Raw genomic sequence first — 25,079 nt, 5'->3', positions numbered from 1 at the left:
TTTTTTCTCAATGCTACCTTGATTTGGAAATAGTAAAGCAAGAGTCATTCCTTATTTCAGTTCTGTAAGATTGTACCAAGTACTGGAGTGAAAGGATTAATAAGGTAAAAGTGGAATGTGTAAAGTTCTGTTGCTTTCCTTAATCACTAATTACACTGAAAGATATTATTTTAAATTGTGAGCACTCTTTTATGGACTTTTTTTTCCAGATAGTTGAATAATTACTGCATTATAAAATATCTTAATAGATTATACATTGCAGTTGGCACAGAAGAAAATCCACCATAACTATGATTAAAAAGGTATTGGACCAAATACGTACACCAAGGAATTGGAAAGTAGGCATAGTAACTGATTTATTGTACATGGTAATGATAAAGTGACATTTATCAGTAGCACTAATGATGATTAGCATGCATCATATCACCGTGCAACTTACGATTGTAATATTGATATTATGTTGCTATGCCCTGTCAGAATTATGTACATGTTTGTTTTTGCAATTTCCCTTAGTCGCTCAATGAAGGAATGTTTAAAAGGCTCTCATACACCCCCAAATGGTATGGCAATCACTATCCTGTTTTTGATGAACATCAATTAAATATTAGTCAATGCATGAAACATATACAAACCCTTTTAAAATCTTGCATGGAATAATAATGAATACAAACACATATATTTTTAAGGAATATTACTAAACATCACAAAGAGAAGCTCACAAATACTGGCCCAATCCCTGAATCACATTATCACACCCTTTTGTAAGAACTTAGTGATTTAAGCCCAAAAAAAATTTAATTACCAAATGGGGGATGTCAATGTATTTCCTCTTATTTTAAAATGATGTAAATGAAATACATCACCAAAACTGAAAAAGCTCATATCATTTGTGAAGAAGTTAATTACACTTGAATAATATTAAGGCCAATGGGATCAAATTGTGGAGGAATGATTACATTTGGATTTTCTTATCTGTCAGCAATAGAGAGCATTAACTACGATCAACATTTAACTGGGACATGAATAATACTGCCTGCTTTAGAACAGGATGAAACCTTTGCCCAAAATATACAATAACAGCATGACAAAATTATGAACCATTCAACACCTGCAAATGGAATCACTAAGAGTTTCTCATTTCCGGGTAATTAGAGCTGAGAGTTTCATTAGGACAAAATCATAGCAACACTACTACCATTAGTGTTCAGTTGATATACATAGCATAACTGCATGGACCTCCAAGATTTAAATTAAAAATCATTCTCAACTATGTACAATATCTAGGCAGTTAATGACATCCATCCTGGACTTGTAGTAATCCATTTTGAAGTGATTTTCATTATCAAATACTTTCTGCTATCACATAATTCACCAGATCTTCTATCTGATAACAGTACTTCTTCTGTTTGAGAACAGTATTTATGAACAGCAGGCATGGAGGAAATAAAAAGTGCATGTGAAACATCTCTGAATTGTGATGCCTAATGAGCAGCGAAAACGCACAAATAGAAGCAATAAAGGGAAACTGAATGCAAATTTAATCCAAATTTTTGATTCTGCTTTCTTTCCGAGACTAAACCGAATGGGCACATTCATTCATTCATTCATAAAACAAATCAAGGCAACTTTCACATCTTAACGAGATGCATTTCCGGTGGGTGTCTTGGTGAAGTATACATATATTGCAGATCGTCACTTATTAAAAATACCACAGCAGGAAATTTCCTCCAGAGAACACTCATTTGCAATAATACTGAAGCAGTGTTCCCTTCAGAACAAATAAATATGATCTCCAAGGCTGAATTCCAAGTCCTTGGATGGTAGAAGCAACTATGCTTTCCAGGCCCAACACCAATGTTTCTCAGATTCCTCAGCAAAGATGTTTCCCCATCACATCACACCACATCAAGGTACTCTGTTCACACTGAGTACAAGTAACTCTCTAGCTTGCTCTTTGGTGGGGGCCTAGTGAAGGGTGAGAACCATGCCAGAGAGAATCTTCCAAAAACAGCCTGAATGCTTTTCCATCGGGATTTCCTCACCCATCGAGCCTCTTCCTTCTTCAATTGCTCTATGCCCTGTGATCCAAAGCAGACGAAAATTGAATAAAAAAAATTACCTTACACAAACACAAGAATAGTATGAAAACACAACAAAAAATATAACTCTCAGCACCCTGCTCAATAAAACTACATCATATGATCAGCATTTTAATGTCTTAAGGGTGCCATTGGGCGATTTCTATTTTCTGGGGGTGTATTATGGAACTTTTTCTGCAAGCCGCATCATATTATAACAGCCAATTACAACAGTATGCCCCAGTTTTAAAGCAGCAATCGGGTGCTATACGAAAAGGGTTACTGAATAAGTTTCATAATAATCATCATAGGTCCACATATTTAATCAGCTCAAGATCACCATAGTGTAATGTTTAAAGACAAAACATCTTTGAAAAGCTGAGAAATTTATAAACCACTTACTTTAAACTGCCAGAAAATGTGAGAGAAAAATATATTTATGTCCAAAAATATTTAATTTGGAGTGAAGAACCACTAAGACTAAATGGTGCCATACTGAACTGGAAATATTCCATTCCGAGAAGGTTAAGCCTTGATGGCATGACAAGAAAACAAATTGAATTAAAGATGAAAGAACCATGGCAATCTAACCCGACAAGTAATACAGACTCAAAGCGACCAGACTAACCGTTTCATCATTCCATATTGCTTGCAGCTGAGTTCCCAGCATTACAGCCGTAAAAATGGCAAACAGCAGTGCCTCAAATATGAGGAAAAGAAGAAACACAACAGTGGCAGGGGGAGAGTAGTAAGTGCATTCCTTCCACTCGTGTTTGATGCAAATCACAAACTGGTTGATGGACAGGAACAAGGCATGCACAGAGATTACAGCAATATAAAACTGAAAATGCAGAATAGCAAAAAAATCCATAATAATCCACAGTAATGAAGATCTACAACTTATTGTTATCAAATGTATGATAATAAAATATCTCGTCTAATAGGAGCTGAAAAGAGAAAGATTATCAGACTAGCATTACATGAAGACAATATTTAGTACATACTAAACTAAGATAGTTGAATCCTCTACACCTAATTTCCAGGACAGGCGATAGTAAAGCAAAACAGAAAGTACTATAAATGTTAACATACTTTAATTTAACAAGACCCAAGTAGTTTACCTTAGGAGCAATTTTTTGATGGCAAGAAGAAAATCTGTCCAATGTATATCTTGGGGACAATAATGGCATTAACAATATAGTAACTCAAGGCTATGTCCACAAAAACCATTCAAATAATCATTGTCATGTAGTACTAACATTCCCTATTTAGCTGTGAATAAGCATCTTCTGAGATCAGAGTAATATATCATCATCATTCTTCTACAAAATTTAAGTTTATCATCCCAAGGTAAAATATTCCTTAAATGGATCTGAAAAAACAGCTAGACTTCAAGTTTATGACTGCAAAAACTAATTTTAAATTTAACTAACTCAGCCAAAAATATATTATAAATAAACTTAAACCTACAATACATACATACAAGACGAAGGCTTATCAATGGGGTCCCCCCTTTCCCCATTACTAGCCGAAATTTTTATGGACAATTTTGAAAGAAAGATTTTTAACTCCAATGACTCACTTGTAAAGAACGTATTTTATTGGTTTCGATATGTCGATGATATTTTATGTTGTTGGACCGGAAGCTTACGGCAAGCCAATAATTTCCTAAACCTTTTAAACTCACGCCATAAAAACATTAATTTCACGATGGAGAAAGATACAGATGGAAGTTTAAGTTTTTTAGATTTGCAAATATCTATATTCGGGGATAAACATATATTTGACATCTTTAGAAAGCCGACATCTACAGATATGGTCATTCCATCTGATTCGTGCCATGCCTTCAGTCACAAAACGGCAGCATTCCACTCTATGATTAATAGACTCATGAATATTCCACTTTCACGGGAGTCCTTTGCCAAAGAACTAAACCACATTCATCACATTGCTACTGTTAACGGCTACGATGGGTATCTAATTGAAAAGATATTGCAGAATTCACGAAGGAAAAAAGCCATTAAAGAAATCACAGACCTTAAGCAGACCTCAAACACAAAGAAGTGGGTGAAGCTACCATACGTAGGTAAAGAGTCATACAAAGTTTCCAAGTGCTTCCCGAGAGACCGTTTTAAATTCTGTTTTTATTCCCTAGTGACGCTTAAAAAATTATTTGACAAATCATTAGATAAATTGGACCCTCTTTTAAGATCCGGCATTTATGCAATCAGCTGCGACTCATGTGATTCAACATATGTAGGACAAACTGGTCGGAATTTCAAAGTAAGGACAGCAGAGCACAAAAGATGTTTTGATAAGAAAGACACCAAATCCCAGCTAGCCACTCACCTTATCAACGAGAACCATTCATGCAGTTTCCAGCCTAAAATACTGGCCTTCGAAGGAAAAGGACGTCGGCTCGACGCACTCGAGCAATGGGAAATTACCAGGAGGAGAAAACGCAAGGAAAATCTTTTGAATGACATTGAGTTCCTGAGTCATTCCCCGTTGTTAGCCCTCCCCCCTCTCAAAACCTTCAACCGAACTCCAAATCCTTACGTATCCCAACCACCTCCCCACCCCCTTCCCCCATCCTTTACCCCCCCCAAACCCTCTCCCACTTCCGCCGACTCATAAATATACCCCTCCCATTTGCATGATTGTATATATATATGACTTCTTGACGAAAATATGGCATTTTGTACCTGATGATAGCGAAGTAAGGTCGCTGAAACGCGTCGTACCAAATAAAAATTACTGTGGACATGCACTAAGTTTGCTCTTCATTTACCATTGTATCATTATGTTCCACAACATCTCGCCGAACACCGTTGAATACATTCATTCCTTCTTTTATAAACTATGCATTAGACAATTATTTAGCTGATGTCTTTGTATCCAGACTTACTGAGCTGGACAATAAAGGCATTATTCTCGTAAGTATACATAAGCACAATTTTCAATAAAATAATATTCATGAAATGATAGAGTCTATATGGTAATTTTCTGCAATTATATTGACAATCAAGAGAAGACTGAAAATTTGAGAGACTATCTTTTCATGGCATGGATTTCCACATTAACCTTGAAAAACTTAAGTTTTCAAATATCATTCACGACTATGATTCAAATTCCATTCAAATTCATCCTGATGGTTTTTACCATTAGATCTATAGCTTTTATCATTTATCTCCAAAAATATTTTCAGTAGCACCATACTCTCATGCTCCTCACAAGTATATTACCATGATGGATGGATGGACTGCATTGCTAATTACAGTACCAATGCAGAATGGTTATGAATAAAAAACAGAAGAGTATATCTGTTACATTTTTCTTTGTCTTTTTTAAAATAGTAATTTGTGAACCACTCTGGGCCAAATACGCAAATATCCATGCAGGCTGGCCCTATTCTTGACATCCCCATGAATGCAGAAGGAAAAGTCACCCAATTGATTGTATTTACTATTATCTACATATCAACTTATTGCAGTGTTTAATATGTAGGTACAATGACATGGCAATATGTCCAGTTATTAAAGTTCAGCAACAAAATTTTCATTTATCAAATACAAATCAACATCTCGAAAAAAAAAGAACTTGTATACCACATATAATGATATCTTCACTACATATTACAACTGCAGATGAGTTATCCACATTTCGCCAAGGTTTTCAATAATGTGACCCATGTCCATGCAAACAAATGTTTGCACAAGAGCTTAGGCATATTCAACTCCCATTCAGGTGGTTTTCCTGTTGCCAAGTTCTCGCTCTACTCTTAACATCTAACTATATCATGCAATCCTAGAAACCCCTGAGTTGTATCTCATAAATGGCTACGACTGTTAGTTATCTCCCTTCTACTATAGAGAGCATTCTATTTTGGATGTTTAAAGGAGAATTCAACTCCAGCACTACTCTACCGTTCACACCTAATCTTAATTATGCTCTCTGGAGACTTTACTATATGGATAATGCAACCTGGTTTACATGCACAGGATAATTATGGCAATACATATCCCTGAAATGACTTTTTGATCCAAATAGGAACTTGTAATCTGGCACTTGAAAATAATGATTAATAGCTGCACACACTGCCAAGGCAGTTAAAGCATTACAATTAACGTTACCCATTGCATTTTAGCAGGCTTTTTATTTATAAAGACGAAGGGAGATGTGAAGAAATAAGAAATGCATCACCAATCTAATAGGGAGTCACTTCATAGTAAAAGGATTAAAAATATTGAAATATTTGACATAAAAGAAAGCAGTCATTAGACATGACACTCACGTTTAACAATGTTAGGCCGTTGAGTCTCTAATACTTAGCATAAGATTTTAGATTAAAACCATATTATGGACTCGTACTTACAGTAAACAAAACGAAGTATTTTTGGTTATTTTCACCAACGCAGTTATTGACCCAAGGGCAATGATGGTCCATTTTTCTTATGCATCTAAAGAGAGATGAAAAAGCAAGAAGATAAAAGATCATTTACGATGATAATACTGTTATAAGCCGATTATAATCGTTAAGAGTATGAGTAACAGCGAAGCATTTCACTTATAAAATAATGACATTGATAGAAACAATATTGCTTACCTTTGGCACACCGAACAATGATGAGCTCTTTCTGGTTTTATGCTGCAACATTTAGGACACTTGAATATTACCTGTCCTTCTCTAAAACCCATTTGTTGTATCATTTCTTTGGTCGCATTTCCCTTAGGAACAGCACCCTGAAAGTTCGCAATAATTGACATTAATTAGGTATGCCGTTTAACCAAATGTTGGGAATGGAAAAATCCATAGGTCATTCTTTCATATGTCTTACCGGGTCCGTAAACATTGTTCTCAAATGAGAAGCAAATGCCAGGAACGCAAATGTTTGAAAAATCAGAGAATTAACTGTGCTGTATATTGGGTATGGACTAGGCCAAAGCATTACGTACATAACAACGAACTCAGCGTACAAAATTAGAAGCCATGTGAGGATGGCACATATTATTCCAAAGATATCCTGTAAGAGTAAACAAAGGTAATTAGTGAAAATAATACGATCATTAGCATAAAAACATTTGCTCGACCAGCAGATACGTACTCTGATGCACCACACCCAACCACGACAACATCGATTGTGGACATCAGCCTCCCGGCGGTAGGTTGGATATTCATATTCCATTTTGGTAATTAACTCTCAAAACATAAAGAGGAAATTTCTTCATATCTGCAACCGAACGATGGCCCTTGCAATCTGCTCCGCTAAACAAGCACGGGAACCACCAGGCATTTGAATAAGCAGTCCAAATTATCTACACTTGATTCAAGAGCACATCATTTTTTTTGTTAAGGCGCTATCAAAATATATCTTCCAAACAGGGTTAAATGACTACATCGTGTTTATGAAGAGTGATTGTCGATTAAGTGCAAACCCGAATTACTTCAAAATGAGGAGATTCTTCGTCGGCCTATTGATGGAATACACCACACGGAAATGAAATTCATCGGTAAAAATCTACTACACACAGTTTTACTCATGCACACGGCAAATAGTAAACAATCATGGCATTGGAACGGCCGACACAACGAACACAACCATAGCGGACATTCCCATCGCGCAACACGAATGTCAACTATTTAATCTCTATGCACGCAATATCGTTTGGTGGTTGTTCCCCAACGTGGAAGCTAGTTGTCTGTTTCCGTGGGGGATTCAGTGTTGTTCATTTGGGAAGAGTTCGATTTATTTGAAGTTTTGCGTCCTCTTATACCCTGCCCTGCATTAAGGCACTAGTTTTTGTTTGGCCATTCTCATCTAGTCTTCCGTCGCATTTTATCCACTGCTTCATTCGAAAATGGTTGTAAGTATTCCTTTAGCATATTGAATTTGTAAAGTTGATATATTATTCTGATTGTACGTTGCAATGTTTGTTTCATTGAAGAAAATCTATTTTATTGCCTCTGGCAATAATATTTCTTACCTCCGTGGGCTGTAATTATTAATCTTTCATTTATGATTGCACTTAAAACAATAACTGATTGAAATCAAATGATACTGTTTAATATTGTGTATCACGGCTTTGTAATGGTTTATAGGTCCAGAAAGGAAAACAAGGCACTAAAGGTCAAAAGCAAATCGTGGAAGAGAATGCAGCAACTCTGAGCTTTTACAGAAACATGATCCTTGGCGCAAATGGTATATTCATTCTTGTCTCGGCTTTTTTTGATACAGTCAGTACAGCGAATATTGTGAGTATACTGGCCACATTTCTTGGTGTTATTAAATCTTCATCAATATGCCGACGTGTCATGATATTTTAGGGTGTTAAATCTTTTAGATCATTCGATTTACCTGTTCAATACCAAGCTGTAACATAGTATCACATTTGCCCTTCGAAGGTTTATCATTAGTGAATATTTATGTCGACTTACCTAGCTAACATTAATCTCGTTGGTATTTGAATTTGGAATATATTTGCTTTCTATGACCTTCAACTTACTCGATAACATGGTTTGATGTTACTCTTTTGTGGCCAACTCAATATGCATCGTATTTTTGTTCGATCTACCGTATATGGTACTATATTATTGGGGTAATAAAGTAGAGCTTGGATTATCCAACCCTACGTAGAGGAAAGACAAGAAAATAATCTTAAGGGACTTAATCCGTTCTTGATCTTTTTTCGCAATTTTAACTTTGGTTTGATTGGTGCAATTGATGAACTAGCCTTTTGACTTGGGTAAAGGTAAGAAACATGGCTTTACATGATTCGTTAGGGTTTAGCTTTGTGCAATTCAATGGAAAGTTGGGTGGAAAATGGATAGTCGAAGTTCTACTACACTTTATCTTGGTTACATATCATTTTCAAGTCTGCTTCCTTAAGTATTCCTTGTTAATGACACAGTATATATCGAGATGCCTTCAGGACTGTCACTTTTTAATCATGCTTGTGTAACTAAATGTCCAAAAAAATGTATGTAAGATTGTAAAACCTACTAAATGGCCCAAGCTATGTATGTAGCAGCCATCTCTGTCAAACAGCCTTTTTTTCTAGAACTTGTATATTTCTGTCGAAGAAACCATTTTAATGTTGCTTTCTTTCATTGTCAGCATTAATATTCAGTAATACCTGTAATAGATAAGCCGTAAAATCTCTACTAAGTTGTCACCTAAAAGTTTTACTGTATGCCAACTTTTTTAGTGGTCAATTTCTTATTATTCATGTGGAAGCTGGCACACTTAAATTTGCATTGAGATGGTAGGCTCTTTTCCTATTGGTGGAATCCTTCCATCCAGTGTAAATTATACACAAAATGTTATGAAAAATTTCATCATCTTCATACCCTCCAGGTCACACCTCAGTCCTCATGAAAGCTTAGGCTCACAAGTTGGCATATTGGGGGAGATGAAACATGGGAGGGGTAAGGGAAAGGATTGCAAGAAAAGGAAATCATATGAGAGGCAGAATGATAAACATATGTACCTCCTACGCATAGAAATGAAACTAAAATCCATATTCGACCACTGTCCTTGCAACGAGTCAAGACACCTGAGTTTTAATGCATTGAGGTGAGGTTTCATACAATGGAGGAAAGGTCTCTTAAAAATGCATTCCCCAGAGAAGAACTTTATAATAATTTTTTAGCTCCTAAAATTGTTGCTAAAGAAAGCAGTGCTATTTTTGTTATTTCAAGACTTACAGAAAAGCACTTTTGACACAGCATGCATGCAAAGTTGAAGAAATTTGGAGTTTAAATCATGAAAATATTTAAATTTGTTTTGCATCGACTTGTATTTGCTGACTTGTATTTTTGGCCTGGGAGAGCTGCAAAGAATGAGGGAAACTGTTAGCTGACTGCTTAATCAATGCATGCATTGAGTTAGTCCTTGATGGGTTCGCTGCCACCAGTTGAAGTTGTATTTAAGCTTACCAATTCTGTTCCCTCCCCTTCATTTCTTTGGTCCATCCCTTTTTCTTCTCCAGCTCAAAGCGGTCTAAACCAAGGGTAAGCAAATATAGAAACAGTAGCAGATACAGAAAAAACTTAAGGGGGGAAAGTTCCACAGGGAAAAAATCATTCGCCTTGACTGGGATTCGAACCCGGATCCCCCGATTTCCAGTCGAGTGCTTTAGCCAGTTAAGCTACCGAGGGGTCATTCTTCCCTGTGGATATTTTCGGACACTACCGGACAAGAAGTTGCTGGACTGCTGAGCATATGATGCCACAAGTAGTCCAAATCGTGTGCACAGCGCCACAGCCGGAGAGCAGGCCCGGACATACAACACAAAGAGGTGTTCGCTCTAGACTAATTTAAAGTGTACCGGGACTAGCCGCGGTGATAACTTTTACGGGAGTCACCCACAATGCACAATCAGGTGAAAGTTCCACAGAGAAAAAATCTAGAGCGAACACCTCTTTGTTCCATCCGGGTTCGAATCCCGGTCAAGGTGAATGATTTTTTCTCTGTGGAACTTTCACACGATTGTGCATTGCAGGTGACTCCCGTAAAAGTTATCACCGCGGCTAGTCCCGGTACACTTTAAATTACTTAAGGAGGGAGTCTCAAAAGATATCTTGAGCAGTGGCTCAGCGAGGGGGGAGGTTTTTGGATATAAAACCCCCCCCCCCCCCCCCAGAGCTCAGAGAAATTTAATCCGTTTTACTTATTTGGATGAGTATTTATTGCAGAAGAGTGTTAGGATTTATCAGATATCCCTCAGAAAGCCGTAAAACTCGCCATTTTGAACCATTATTCTTCAAATTTTTCTGGAGGAGGGCTCCCACAACTCCTGCTTACCCTGTTGGGTGTGCAATACCCCCACACCTGTAAGTATTAGTTTAGCCTTAATTCCTAGCTGCGCCCCTGATCTTGAGTTACCTTTACTTTTATGCAAATAAAAATAATCAAGTCACATGCAGAGTTTAAGAAAATTTCAATTAAATTCATTACACACATACACAAGACAATGGCAATCTTATGTATCAAAAAGTTATAATTGTGGTTCTGCAATGCATGGCAACACGGGCGGGCCCACAAGGGGTGGGGGGGAGGGTGCACCCCTGTGCCCCCATCTGCATCCCCCACTGTATTAAAATAGGATAAAAGAAATTATTTTTATCCTTGCATTTGTCTTCTGCCCATGTATGTGCTTTTTATGTGCCATTTCTTTTACATTTTCTGTAAGTCTTGAAATAATGCAAATAGGGAAGTTTTTTTTATCAACTCTTTTTGGTGCTCATACAATTACTACAATGTTTTCCCTTTAATATTCCTTCTTAAAACTCTGTTCCTTCATCATTCGAACTCATGCCTTGCACAGTGAAGTGTTAGAACAAATGGCATTCAAAGTGGAGCTATCATTTTCTGAGCATAAAAAAACCATACCTTTTTTCGAGCAGAGGTGGATAAAAAATTATTAAATTTTGTATGAATTTATGACTATATTGAGGAAATTTATACATAAATATCCTGTTATTTCTTGTCTGTTTCAGTTCAACCAATTGAGTTGTTATATCTACATCTACGTGTATACTATACCCGCAAGCCGCCTCAATAGGTGTATAGCAGGGTGTGCTAGGACATCAGCCATTTACACATAAAAAGGAAATGCTCTAACAAAATTATGCCCAGAATTTATTTAAGTCTTTTATTGTGCGGGAAAAATGAATTCCCATACCTATCCATTCAGCAAAATATCTCTCTTAATTTATCGTTTCTGTCAGATCTGGAAATTAAGTGGGGTTCTAGTATTAAGTTCTCTGTGTCGCTCTTAAAGATATCCATTCTCAATCGCTCAAGCAATCTAAGCTTAGCACTCAGCCTCTGAGTCTCTTGTGGCTCCCAATCTAATTTGTATAACATTTGTGTAACACTTTCTGTGCACCCGCAGCAGTTAGTGATGAATCGTGCTTTCATTTGTATTTTATGAAGTTAATATAGAGAAATTTAAAAAATTGTAACTTTACATAAATGTAATACTGTTTACTAAGCTTTTTACATTTCATTATGTTAAGTCGATTTCACATAGTAACGCCTGAGACAATGAATTATATTTTACTAAGTTCACGGATTAATTCTCTCTGCCCCGGATCCCATATGCTCGCTGCATATTAAAGGTGTGGTCATACGAGTATAAAAGGACTTCTCTTTTCCTTTCTCCTCCGAAAATCTTCCCACAATACGCTTGAAGAATCCTAGCCTCTTCAGGTCTATGCCACAAATATTTCTTATGTGTGCTCCCCAGGATAGGTTCGAAGTTATTTTAACTCCTATAGACTTCACTTCATCTATCACCTTTATGTTTACTCCACCCAATGCATATGGTGAGATACTTCTGACTCGGGTAGCTTGACTTTTGCATGGACAGCGGTGTTTGCACTGTGGAGAATCAAGTTTGTAGTTAGATTTTTTGTAATCCTTTTGTCAACTCAATCAATCCCCTCCATAATATACTAATGAAAATATCTGGGGGCACTGTTGGGGGGGAGTAATTGAATGCATATGATTGATATAAAAGTTGGCAATGCAAATATCATAAACACAAGCCGACCAATGCGATCCATCCTCCCCGTTGTTGATAAAGAAATAAGATCATTTTGGATCACTTTTTACTCTCCTTAGTGGAATTGGTACAAAATCCAATTACATATGTATTTGTGTTTATTTCATTCAGAGCCTTCATCTCCTGAATCAAATATTATGGAGCTACGTATTGTGTAGTTATAGTTATTCTCCATTAATTATTGTTTTATCGTGTTTCAGGTCTTTTTCATCCTTTCTTCTGTATCATACATAGCAAGCTATCAGTTCATGGCTTACATGTGCAAACCCAAATACACAGACAGCGGGCAGCTGATAGACAGCGGAGTTGATTTAAACATGGAGGGAGGAATTGCAGAGTGGGTATTGCTTTAGATATGTCAACACTTTAATTTTGATTTGACAAGTCTGTTATTAATTTTTTTACCCAAGTGTGATGAAAATTTTTGTTTCAGGCATGTTAAGGATCTTATAATTTTAACTTCTGGTTGCCAACTTATGTCTTTGATATCCAAATATTTTTGGCTCTTATGGCTATTGGTGAGTCATTTTCATTGATTTATTCATGCAGTTTTTCCCTTTTAGTTTTAGTTTGTCAGAAGTTGATTTGTGGTCACTCATCTAATGGCACAATGTCATTTAACATTTGGCTTCAACAGAAGTATTTTTCAGTGGAAAAATGCCATTCTGATTGAAAAATGGAACTGTGGTGACTTTCAGAATTAATTTCCACAAACGCTGCCAGATTGAGCCATCATGTTATACGATTCTCTCTGATAATGATGTGGCAAGAGAGAAGTCAGTGAAAGCAGTTTGGTCGTGTTTTTCAATATTAATTATGAAAGTTACAGAAATTTTCTTTCTCCATCAGTCCACCCACAAGTTGCATTTCTAGGACTTTTCATTCAACTGAAAATATTTTTGCACAGGCTCCCATGAGGGGATTTTGGATCCTTTGGGTCAACTTCCTGTCTCCATGGTTCTTCCAGCCTGGAGCTCCACCACAGGAAGTAGACGAGAAGAAGCAGAAAAAGTTAGAAAGAAAAATGAGGAGGCATTGATTGCATTTGAATGGTGCTGTACTCAAATTACTTGACACTGCCGTTGAAGCTGCAGTAAATGTGATGAGTGAGATATTGTTTAGAGTTTTATGGTGAAGTTTTTCCTTTTGGACATTGATTAAGATATGGCTGTTAAGTTGAGCCTTTGATTTTTAAGTTGGAAAAGATGATGTGCAACTGCATGAAATATTTTTTCATCAATTAAATATTTTGGCCATTGCTCTAAGGCATCAAATTTCCATTTCGAATTTATATATTATTTATTTTACACTGTTCTCATTTTTTGCATTGCATTTCCATGCCATGAAAATTGAATTTTCTGGCTCGGAAATGAGGAGGTTGATTCACTTTGTGAAAATTGGAAGGTTTTATATATATGAGCAAAATTACTGGATTTAAAAAAATACCATAATGTGATGTGTATATTTTTCTTTTTTTATTGTTTGAGTTGTTTTTTTTTTGTGCTGAAATAGTCCATTTTCCTCAGTTCAATGGAATATTTCCAACAGTAAGTTTCTGAGCCCTACTAGAGGCTGCTTAGGTTCATCTTATTGGCCCATTAAAGTGTTAAACTCTCTCAAAACACAGATGTATGCAGTTTTTTTGTCCACAGTTAATTCTTGAGACATATTTGATTCTGTTGCTACTGGGGGTCACCTAATGTGGTATGTTATGCAAGTCCATTTGTATCTATTTTATTTATTACCTTACTTGTACATTACAGGGACTGATATATTTGTGAGAGTTAGGAAAAATTGCTGTGAAAGATGTACTTTACGCAAAAGCTGATATTGTCTAACAGATTTTCAAGTGTGAGATCACTGGTGTATACATTACTTTGTAGGCTATCTTATTCATGGAAAGTATGTAACTTACTTTGCAATAAGAAATTGAAAGAAGATATTTTATGAAAGTAAAGTAATTTGTAAAGTGATGTTACTTTTGGAGCAACAAAGGCTAGTTAGGACCAAAATTTTGTTAATTTTTCTTATTATCTCAATTATTTTTCATAAATGATCACTGCAATGAAGGCTTGTGATTTATCATGAATGCAAGTGCTCACCTTATGTTCCTCTTTTATGCTGTCAACTCTATTTTTTGCATAAAACATGGGTACATACCAATTTAAAAGTTTATTAATATTTTGATGGATGCCATGAATTCAACTGTGTTATTCAAGAGTTATTGAGTTTGCGGTTGAAAAGTCAGCCCAAGGTAGTTTTGAGATCATATTAAATGCACACTTCTGGTTGCTTAAAGCAGTAAGTTTGGTTGGAGTTTATGAAGTAAATACAGACCTGTTGTTGGACTTGATGTTTCATGTAAATCAATAAAATCTAATGTTTTTCGCCTTGTGTATATTGCTAGGTGAAAATACTTAGTTAATTTTATGGCTTCATTACATTAGCTTTCAAATTTTCTTTAGAGTTATAAACATTAGCATTATTATCTAAACCAGTCAATTAAGTTGGGATTGTGAATTTTTGAAACATATTTTAAGCAAGTTTCTGTTATGTCCATCTGTGAACATCTATTTCTATCTTATTGTTCAAACTTCAAACATGTTATTTTAGTGATTTCGACGTTTAATATGTGGGCTGTTTGGAATTATGAGTGCTTTGTGGGGGTTGAGGGGAGTTCACTTCTTTAAGTTAAATGCCCACTAATTGGCATGCCAAATTTATGACTGCTATTTTTAGAAATAGTTGAGAGGTTTTCCCCCTCCCTTTTATCTGCCGCTGCATGGGAAGCCTTCCTCTTCTATTGGGTTCATTTCTCATGAGTATGAGAATAGGTGTACATTTCTTCCAATATATTCTTCCTGGGCATGGGCCCAACAAATTCATTTTATTCTACATTTTTCTTAAGTGTTTTTATGGAGTAGTGAGTTAACCAATTATTATTAATGATATTGATAAAATATTGAATTTAATAATGTAACAGTAATCTGGCATTAACTTGGCTAGTAATCATTGAAGTAGTCAGGAAGAGTCATGCGCGGATGAATTTTTTTAGTTGAATGACTATAGCCTTGGATTTCAAATAATGATGCCTCTGTAAGCTCTGTTGTGCTGGTAATTGAGTTTAAACGTTCAGTTCTAGGAAATAGTAGATTTAAAATGCTGGTGGCTCAACATATGTAGGGTAAGCCACTTGGAGAATATCTTGCATATCATGCTGATTCTGAGACATTATCTTGAGATAAACAACCATTATCTGTAATAATTTAACATGGTGCATCAGTTAATATCATAATTTTATGCTTATAATCTTTTACTTATCAGTTTTAAAATGATTTTTAAAATTGGTATTTTTGAGCACATGGTTGAAATTGTAAATTGATTTATGACAGTGAGCTTTTCTGTGGACCGAGGGCAGTTGGTTCTCCTAGAGGCAAGTGGTACCATCCATGCCAGAAGTGTTTGGTGAGGTTATTGCCTAAATTTTATTTCACATTGTTTTGTACATTGGAATTATGGGCTGCATTCGTATTTTTGTAGCTATTCTTTGAGTTATAAATTTTATTTGAATAAATATAGACCTGTCCTTGTGTGAGGGTAGACTAAGTACATAACTTAGAAAAAGACAGCTTCATTCAGCTGCTTCCTATATCTTCTCTCATTTTTTGTATTTTACCTTGTTGAAGCTAAAGAAATAAGTGAAATAATTGTGATTAACTGGTTGCGTCCATTTAGTCTCTCAAACTCATCTTGGATCGGAAGAGGTAAACACTTTAGTATGCATAATTGTTTCATGAGATGACCATGATGTAAAAAGAAAATTTGATTGAGGGAGGATTCAACAACTTAATTTTTTATCATCATAAGTTATAATTTGCTTAATGTAAGTTATGATTCCTTAATAGTATTTCCTTTATTACACACCTGTCTCATTCTACATATGTATCTAATCTAAAGCTTTCTACTGTAGTCCTTTCTCTTTTTATTAAACTGGTTACTGCCATCCCATCTTTTCTGTAGTATCCATTGTTCATGTCTCACTGCCATAGAAATGGATGTGTTTCGACTTAATTTTTTACCTCTTGTTGCAGTAAGTTCTCCATATTTGTTATTTTTGTGTACAGGATTTTTGTTTGCATAGTAAAGTTTGTTTGGGGAAATGAAGGCATAAGTATGCGTTGATACAAGTTTTTAGGGCATCATTGATAGTATGACCTTGTTCACATCTGAGGTCATTCCCGCTTTTTTTTTTAATTCTATTTATTTTTCTGGTCGATTGTTCAATAGAACTTATTTTTGGACAACATGGCCATCATCATCAATAAGATATGTTATTACAATTGCAAATGTTATCTTAGACTGGATTCATTAATATTATTTAGGTGTTGCCATGAATTTAATTTGATTCATTAGATATTAGTATACCTAAATGCTTGTTGAAGTTGGTACTAGAATTGAATCAACGTAGATAGTTTGTCTTTCACTGAGTCATATTTAATAATTGATGTTCTGCAATGCCTGTCTTCTCTTAAGTAGTTGGTACTACATTTCTGGAGTAGTAAGTGTAAAATGATGTTAAATTATGTCTGGCATGTTAGGTTTCCATGGTTTTACTTATAATTCTGTCTATCAAATTTTAGGGATTTATGTTCTGTATCTGTTGTGTATATTCTTAGGAAATGCATATTTTTTAAACTCTATCTAATGAATTTTTCTATGATGTTATCTAAATACATATGATAGAAATTAAGTGATTTGGTTTTACCTGATGGAAAGAAAATTTAAAGTATTTTTTCATCATTCATTAACCTTTCATTTATTTCATTCTGCCTTATAAATCATTGGTTCATTCAGAAGTACAATTTGTTTGCCTACTTTAAGCTCTTGTGTCATAGAGAGACTCTTTTAGTGAAAAATTTCCAAAAATCTGAAGCAGTTGAAAACATTTTGAAGGATACATGCATGCATCGGAAACAGATTTAGTTGATACATTCATGGATTTTTGAACTGTGCTCATGAAGCCCTTCGTCGCAAAAAAATTTAAAATTTTTGCTTCTCTATCTTTACAAAACCAGACTAGGGATCATGTAAGGTGCAGTGGCCATGATTATTTTTAGCAATAACTTACTGGGCTTTATGTATTTGGTATTAATACTGAATTTTGTGCTAATATTATTTTAGCTGCTTTTTAAAAATATTTCTGGTTGTGATCACATTACAGAGAGGGTGTAAATCCACTTTGAGGAAAGTCTCAGAAAAATTATTGTGGTGAAAGTGAATAATAAGAAAGTAACTTTTACTGAATGAAGTGGGTAGTTTAAAAATGTGTCACATATTGGTTAAAAGAAAATGTGTCACAGGTTGGAAGGCTGGAATTGTATCTTGATAAAGATGTCAAAATAATTTAAACAATGCTTTAGTGTGGATGGTGGAAATGATGAATTTTTTGCGCAATTGATTTAGGTGCCTACAGGGCTTCAGAGAGGGAAACTGTGATGATGTGCCAAAAAGGTTAACTTCAAATTGCAGCTTTGATGAAGTGGTATTATTTTTTGCTCTGCATTCAAATAAAAAGTAATGGGAGGGACTTAAAACCCTATGCACAATCTGACAGCTTATAAAATGGTGAATGAATATAGGTAGTGTTTCCCCTATTTACTTCTGGTTTTTCCTGAATGTCCCTTTCTAATTATTACCCGAGATTGCTGCTGATCATTGTTAATGTAGAGGTCTGTGCCGTTTAAAATTTATATAATGTGATTGTAGAAAATGCTTTTGGGTTTTATTTAGAGTCAAAATTTCAAATTACTTTTTTATGTTTTAGATCCTGTAATTTTATAGAAAAATAATTGCATGATTGTGGTGGTGTCTCTGTAAAATGCTATCATCCAAGTTTAGTGTTATCAAGGCTTGGTACATATCATCAGTTACCAATACATTCCCTGATCATTAGCTAATAGGGTGGTTTCCTATTATTTTTTATAGTTTTAGCAGGCTGCTAGCAGGTAGCTGAGTACCCTGCTAGCAGGTAGTGCTTGGCTTAAATAAGGATTATTTTTCCCCTTCAAACGAAGGAAACTTTCCGAACTTAGGTATTTTTAATGTATGATTATTAAGAGATGTTTCCCTGTGCCTCATGCATACATTGGTAAATTCAGACAATGTAAAACTCCTATCTACTCGTATAGAAACTACGTCTCTGTGACGTCACGTGTAGTGGAATCGCATCGGCGCCAATCTGGCCTTTTTCAAATGAAGTTAAAATTGACCGTTGCCATTCCTCTAAACTGGGATTTCTAAAACCAAATAATTTGTACATTATGAATACATTAATGGTGGGTGAGGAATCGCAATCGATGCATTTCATTTTCTTTGATGAAGGAAACTACCCTACTTATGGTAAAATGGATGTAGTTACAACATTTAACCCTTCAACTACAAGAAATGTATATGTATGTGTGTACTGGTGACTGTGGCATCAAACATTCTTTCTGGGTAGTTATTCCTTCAGAACTGGTATAATTGGAACTTTTTGATAACCATAGGTAACTCTCCTCCTTTGTTCAATTATTTCGATTCCGTGGGGTTTCTCTGCAGATTAATGTCCAATCCTGCCACCAAACTGATGATATATGCTAAAAATTTCATTTCAATGCATTGATTATTCTAAGAGTGGATAAAGGCTGTACAGACAAGTGGGAGTACCTATATTGTGATGTATCCACTTGAGTTGGTGGGACACCGTAATCCATTTTGCTTCCCCTTGTTAAGTGTTATTCTAAATAGGTGACTCTCAGAGTTAAATCTGCCACTCTACCATGTCACACTCACAACTATGCCATTGCATTCAGAGGTTTGAAGTAAATGACAAAAAGATGTAGATAGTATGCAAATGCAACATTAATTTCATGAGGTATGGTTCTCTGTTGCACTGACATCCAAAAATTCTTCCAAAATTGCCATTTAAACGCATTTAGGTTAGAATATTTTTAAATCCTTTCATGAAGTCTATATTCTGAGCCAGATTATAATTCTGCATTTCAAATTGCATCCTTTGTCTTTTCTTGTCCTCTACCGTTTTTTAAAAATGAGTTTGCAGCCATAATTCAACACTTTCCTACTTTTACGTCATCATCAACTTTGCTGTCAAGTGGAATAAAAATTTGTCAGGAGTTAATTGAAAACCATTTGCCATCAAAATCTTTTTCTTTTACAATAAGAGAGTGTGAATTGCCCTACAAGTGCCTTTGAACTTAGGTGACCTCTCTGCAGCCCTGTATATATTGGTGAGCACCTGAGGACAGTGTGGGGAAAACTATGGAGTTTCCCTCTTGCAATTTGTTCTCATTCATGATGAATTAGTTTAATTTAACAATCATTTAGATTGGGAACTGAACTATGGTGTGGGAAAATTAATATTTTGGACGCATATGTAAGTCACTGTGGAATAATGAATTAAAAAGAAATGATTATTGGTAGCGTATCCAAATAACTGGTGGGTAAATCATTTTTCTACAGCATTTCCATACTTCTGCCCATTGATTGAGCATTGAAGCATTAGTTTATGTATTCATGGTGATGTGGACAATGGTTTCATCATTTTTTGTGATGTTCATATATTTATTGTGAATTTTTATGATGTGATTCTTTAATGATGGTTTTTGAAAATGGTTTTTGTTAATAAAATTATATTTTCAAATTAAGAGGTGGGTATTTTTAATTTCTTCATTGGCAGAGGGATCTTGTGTAGATAACTTAATTCAAGTGTTTACTGCCTATTATCTTGGATCATCCATGATATTAAGTTTTTAAATAGGGTGATTTCCTATTTTTTTTTAATTGCCTAAATCGAAAGATTATTATTCATGGAGTACGTATTTTATGCTTTTAGATTTTTACATGACAATATCTATTTTTTGCGATTAAATGGAAAGTGCAAAAAAGCGGCTAAGTGTGAATGCTGGGAAAAGCCCTTGTGATTTCATTCTGGTTCCAGCCACCGCCGTGTGAGGCCACCATGGTGCGAGGCTGTGAGCACCGGTATGATGCTGGCAGGTAGCAGAGTACCCTGCTAGCAGGTAGCAGAGGCGCAGCTAGGAATTAAGGCTAGGGGGGGTTTCAGGCAAAACTAATACTGGGGGGCTTAGAGGTATTGCATACCTGCCAGGGTAAGTGGGAGGTGCGGAGGGCTACCGCCGGAAAAGAATTAAGATGGTTCAAAATGGTGATTTTTACGGCCTTCTGAGGGATATTTTATTAATCGTCATACTATTCAATAAGCAATATTAATCCAATTACGTAAAATAGATTTAACTTAAAAATTTCTATGAGCTCTGGGGGGGGTTTTGTCCCCCAAAACACCCACCCTTGCTTCGCCACTGGCAGGTAGCGCTTTGCTTAAACAATAATAATAATAATAATTGTTTATTACTCCACAAAATAAAAGTACAGAATAGAATTAATTACCGAAAACGGAGTAACTTTAGGTAGCCATTAAGGACAACCTGTTTTTTGGCTACCATCATTTGCATAGGGTCATGCTGATATATAAACATTTGAATTGAAGTAAGCACAACATTTGAATTGAAGCAAGCACAACATTTGAATTGAAGCAAGTTCAACATTTGAATTGAAGCAAGAACAACATTTGAATTGAAGCAAGCACAACATTTGAATTGCAACAAGTACGTACATATATATTACAAGGAATTACATCATAGAAAAAAATCCTCCACACTTTGCATTTTAAACAGCCAAGACTGAATATTTTTCATAATTACATTATTATTTTTTGTTTTCAGACATGATACGGGTAATAAGTTGTACACTTTTGGCCCTATAAACAAGAAACAACGTTTATACAACGTAAGGTTAGTCCTAGGTAAAGCAATACATGATCTTCGTAGGGTGAAGGAAGGATGGTTGTATAATAATAACCCCTTAACTGTATTTCCACTTCTCATGAAAAAACGACGTAAAACCTTGTAAATGAAAAGATGTCTCAAGGGAAGCAAGCCTATACTATAAAATAAAGGAAAGGAACTTTCAAAACGGCTCTTTTTTAAAATTACTCTAATAAGCCTTTTTTGCAATACAACAATGGATCTTATAGAATTTTTATAAGCTGCACCCCAACTAAACACACCGTAGTTTAGCCTGGTATTTACTAGGGCGTTATAAATGAGTTTCAAAAAATATGTTGGGCATTTGTTACGGATGAAATAAAAATTTGATATAGTTTGCCTCATACTATTTGCAACATTTTCAATATGTTGACGCCATTTTAAACACTCATCCAGGATTATTCCCAGATACTTGAAACTAGACACGCGCTGTAAGGGCAAACAATCCGAACAATCATACATGTGACAATCCTTTGAGTGGTAGTACAAATCCCAGTCAATTATATACCTGTTACAAATATTGTAGCAAATGTATTTAGTTTTATTTACATTCATTTTTAAATTATTTGCTTCTAACCAATTCCTAAGATTAACCAAATCAATTTGCATATTGTTTTTTACAATGTCCCAATTTTCACTATCGTAACTTAAGGCAATATCATCAGCAAAGGCAGTGATGTGCCCTTTAACTTCAAGATTACATAAGTCATTAATATAAATTAGGAAAAGAATAGGTCCCAAGACAGATCCTTGGGGAACCCCACTTGTTATCACTTTATAATCATTATATACATTACCAATTTTTACACACTGCATTCGTGTACAAAGATAGCCCTCGAACCATTTTAGTGGAGTTCCTCGAATACCAGCTCTATGAAGCTTATGCATTAAAATGCCATGGTCGATTGTATCAAAAACTTTGGTAATGTCAATGAACAGACTGGCAGTACGTTTGTTTTTATTGATAGATTCATAAATATGAGTTAAGTATTTCTCTAAAGCATCCTCCGTTCCCTTTCCACATAAAAAACCAAATTGGTTTTTACTGAGGAAGTGGTGTTTTTCTAGAAATTTGAGCAACCTGTTTTTAACAAGCTTTTCTAGTATTTTAGAAAATATTGACAGCAGTGAAATAGGCCTATAATTCTGGATTAATAACCTGTCTCCCTTTTTATAAAGGGGTTTGATTACAGCTTTTTTTAGAACTTCGGGAAAAACACCAGTTGTAATACTTAAATTAAAAATGTACGCCAGAATAGGCGCTAACTCAACAATGATTAAATTTAAAAGTTTGCTTGTGATTTCATCAAAGCCAGCTGATTTATTCGAGGGAAGGGATTTCACTAGCTTAATTATCTCATCTGGAAGTATCGGCTCAAAATACATGGAATGAACGCAAGAATATCCAGAGTATTCATTAACTATATTATTTATACCTTTGGAATAACTATGTTGGTTATTGTCTGATGCACCAATGAAAAAGTCACTTAATAAACGAGCTAGTAGAATTGGGTCAGTAATAATTCCACCTTGTATATCCAAAGAAACTGGTTGTGAACCTCGTGGTGACTGACCAGTTAGCTCTTTGAATATATTCCACTGAGCTTTAGGATTACCGGTAACTTGTTGAAATTTATGTAAGTAATAATTGCTAGAAGCTGCTCTTAGTTCATTTCTTAATTCATTCCTATATTTAACAAATTCCTTCCTTAGACTGTCATTGCATGGATGCCGTCTAAGTTTCTTCAACAGATATTTTTTTCTTTCAATTTTTTTCACTAATCTCTTCGTCACCCATGGTTTAAGATTATTTCCAGAATTATTATTAACGATTGTGGTTTTAGAAAGGGACAGTTTGTTTGAAAGTATTTCATGAAAGGTGGAGAATGCCTTTGACGCATCAGTCTCATTTAAAACAGGACTCCAATCCGTTTCGGCGACTTCATTTTGGAAACGATCATAGTCAATTATAACTTTTAAGGGGGTAGGTACTCTTGGATGATCTGAATTCATCCTTTGACTGCCTACAATATCCTTAATGCAGAGCCGGAAAAGTATCATAGAATGATCTGCAATGCCTTCATGCAGCACATTAGCTTGAAGATCATACTTGTAGGAGTTAAATATCCTAGTGAACAAATGGTCTATACAAGTTGCCGTTTTTGTGGTTACTCTCGTTGGAACATTAACCATGCAAGTTAATCCTAATGAACTCATAACATTTAAATACTGATCAGAATCATTTGTGGATAGCAAGATGTTAACATTGAGATCACCAACAACAACTATATTACTTTTTAAACTATGAAGGATGGGCTCAAATTCAGACAAAAATTGCATGACTGGAAAATTTTGGTCCCTATAAATACTAAGTAAGTGAAGTTCAATATATTCTATTTTTAAATTTAATAGTACACAATCAGCAGTAACAGTATTATTTAGCATTGAATAGCATTCAATATTATTTTTAACGTACACTATCACACCTCTCGCTCATCTACTGTCACAACAGCGAGCAAAATATTTATAATCTCTTAACTCATACAGGTTCAGTTCATGTTCGTGTACCCATATTTCAGTGAGTATTATTACATCTGGCATACACGGTAAACTATATAGATACGCAACAAACAGATCAAAGTTACATCTTAAACTGCGAATATTTTGATGAACGATGGAAATAGCATTATCAAGTAACATGTGATTACTAAGAGAGAGAGAATTCATAAGTCACAAATTATTAACGTCTTCAAGACAAGTCAAGACATATAGGGGTTCGTTCTCAGCTTTTCTCATAAGGATTTTACCTCCGCGTATCCACAAATACTTATAATGCTTGTTCTGCTTCGCTGCTTTCGCCGCATTCAGGACTTTCCTCCTCCCGGGACAGAGGGCTTCATTGACATAAAGAGGGACTGGCGTGACCTCCAGACCCAAGTGTCTGGCGGAAAAGTCCCTCTTCACTCTTCTTTTTGCCAAGAAATCGTCCTTGACCTTCTGTCGGAGGAATCTTACATGTATCCCACCCGGTCCACCTGCCTTTTGTGGTTTAAATCGGAAGCAGCAGTCAATATCGTCCTCCCTGACCGCAACCCCCAATTCAGCCCCAATTTTGCAGACAACCGCTGAAACGTTTTCACTCTTTTGCTGTGGATAGCCGTGGATTTCAACTGAATTTGAAAGCATACGCTGTTCAAGGTCATCGGACTGTTTACTCGCATGCGTAAGCTGTTTCTTTAGAAGAAGATTTTCACTTTCTAATTGTTCGATTTTAGCGTAGCACTCATCGAACCGCTGGTTTTGTGACTCCAATACTGCGGATAGCTCGCTAAATCTATCGTACTCCATTGCAGAAGCACACTTGTATCTTTTTTATATCATAAGATGGCATTTTCTTGCATGAGTGTATAACCAGTTTAAATAAAACTCCTTAAAATTTGCATGCGATTAATTTTTCATTGCGATAAATGTAAAGGTGGCTCAAGATATATTTTACGCCCCATCCTTGAGTTTTTTCTGTATCCGCTAG

General features: G+C 35.5%; 2 protein-coding genes across 3 annotated transcripts; one reads left to right on the top strand and one right to left on the bottom strand.

Annotated features, from left to right (window-relative positions):
- Positions 1-339: 339 nt before the first annotated feature.
- Positions 340-7,688, bottom strand: LOC124164217 (palmitoyltransferase ZDHHC3). 2 transcript variants are annotated; one of them, XM_046541459.1, is made up of 7 exons: positions 7,524-7,688; positions 7,184-7,344; positions 6,917-7,102; positions 6,685-6,821; positions 6,454-6,538; positions 2,707-2,919; positions 340-2,078 (listed from the first exon to the last, which is right to left on the bottom strand). In XM_046541459.1, exons 2-7 carry the CDS (start codon positions 7,262-7,264, stop codon positions 1,920-1,922), a joined length of 861 nt encoding a protein of 286 aa, XP_046397415.1. In that variant the 5' UTR covers positions 7,265-7,344; positions 7,524-7,688; the 3' UTR covers positions 340-1,919. The 2 variants fall into 2 exon arrangements, with proteins under 2 accessions (XP_046397415.1, XP_046397408.1); XM_046541452.1 differs by having other exon boundaries at positions 7,184-7,688.
- An 87-nt stretch (positions 7,689-7,775) lies between these two features.
- Positions 7,776-17,347, top strand: LOC124164231 (transmembrane protein 208). The gene is made up of 5 exons (XM_046541469.1): positions 7,776-7,943; positions 8,179-8,331; positions 12,848-12,984; positions 13,081-13,165; positions 13,555-17,347. The coding sequence occupies exons 1-5, from the start codon at positions 7,938-7,940 to the stop codon at positions 13,684-13,686; spliced, it is 513 nt and encodes a 170-aa protein (XP_046397425.1). The 5' UTR covers positions 7,776-7,937; the 3' UTR covers positions 13,687-17,347.
- The last annotated feature ends 7,732 nt before the right edge of the window (positions 17,348-25,079 follow it).

The sequence above is a fragment of the Ischnura elegans genome, chromosome 1 (genome assembly GCF_921293095.1).
Source record: "Ischnura elegans chromosome 1, ioIscEleg1.1, whole genome shotgun sequence".
NCBI classification, from domain to species: Eukaryota; Metazoa; Arthropoda; class Insecta; order Odonata; family Coenagrionidae; genus Ischnura; species Ischnura elegans.
The sequence above is the reverse complement of the archived record's forward strand: the minus strand, read 5'-3'. Positions and strand labels throughout refer to the sequence as shown.

Coding starts and splice junctions, on each gene's coding strand:
- LOC124164231 (XM_046541469.1), top strand. Junction 12,985..13,080: donor ATGGAGGGAGGAATTGCAGA/GTGGGTATTGCT, acceptor TTTTTGTTTCAG/GCATGTTAAGGATCTTATAA. Junction 13,166..13,554: donor TTTGGCTCTTATGGCTATTG/GTGAGTCATTTT, acceptor ATTTTTGCACAG/GCTCCCATGAGGGGATTTTG.
- LOC124164217 (XM_046541452.1), bottom strand. CDS start 7,264: ATGGAATATGAATATCCAACCTACCGCCGGGAGGCTGATGTCCACAAT. Junction 7,103..7,183: donor GTTGGGTGTGGTGCATCAGA/GTACGTATCTGC, acceptor TTACTCTTACAG/GATATCTTTGGAATAATATG. Junction 2,920..6,453: donor AATACTTCGTTTTGTTTACT/GTAAGTACGAGT, acceptor CTGCATTTTCAG/TTTTATATTGCTGTAATCTC.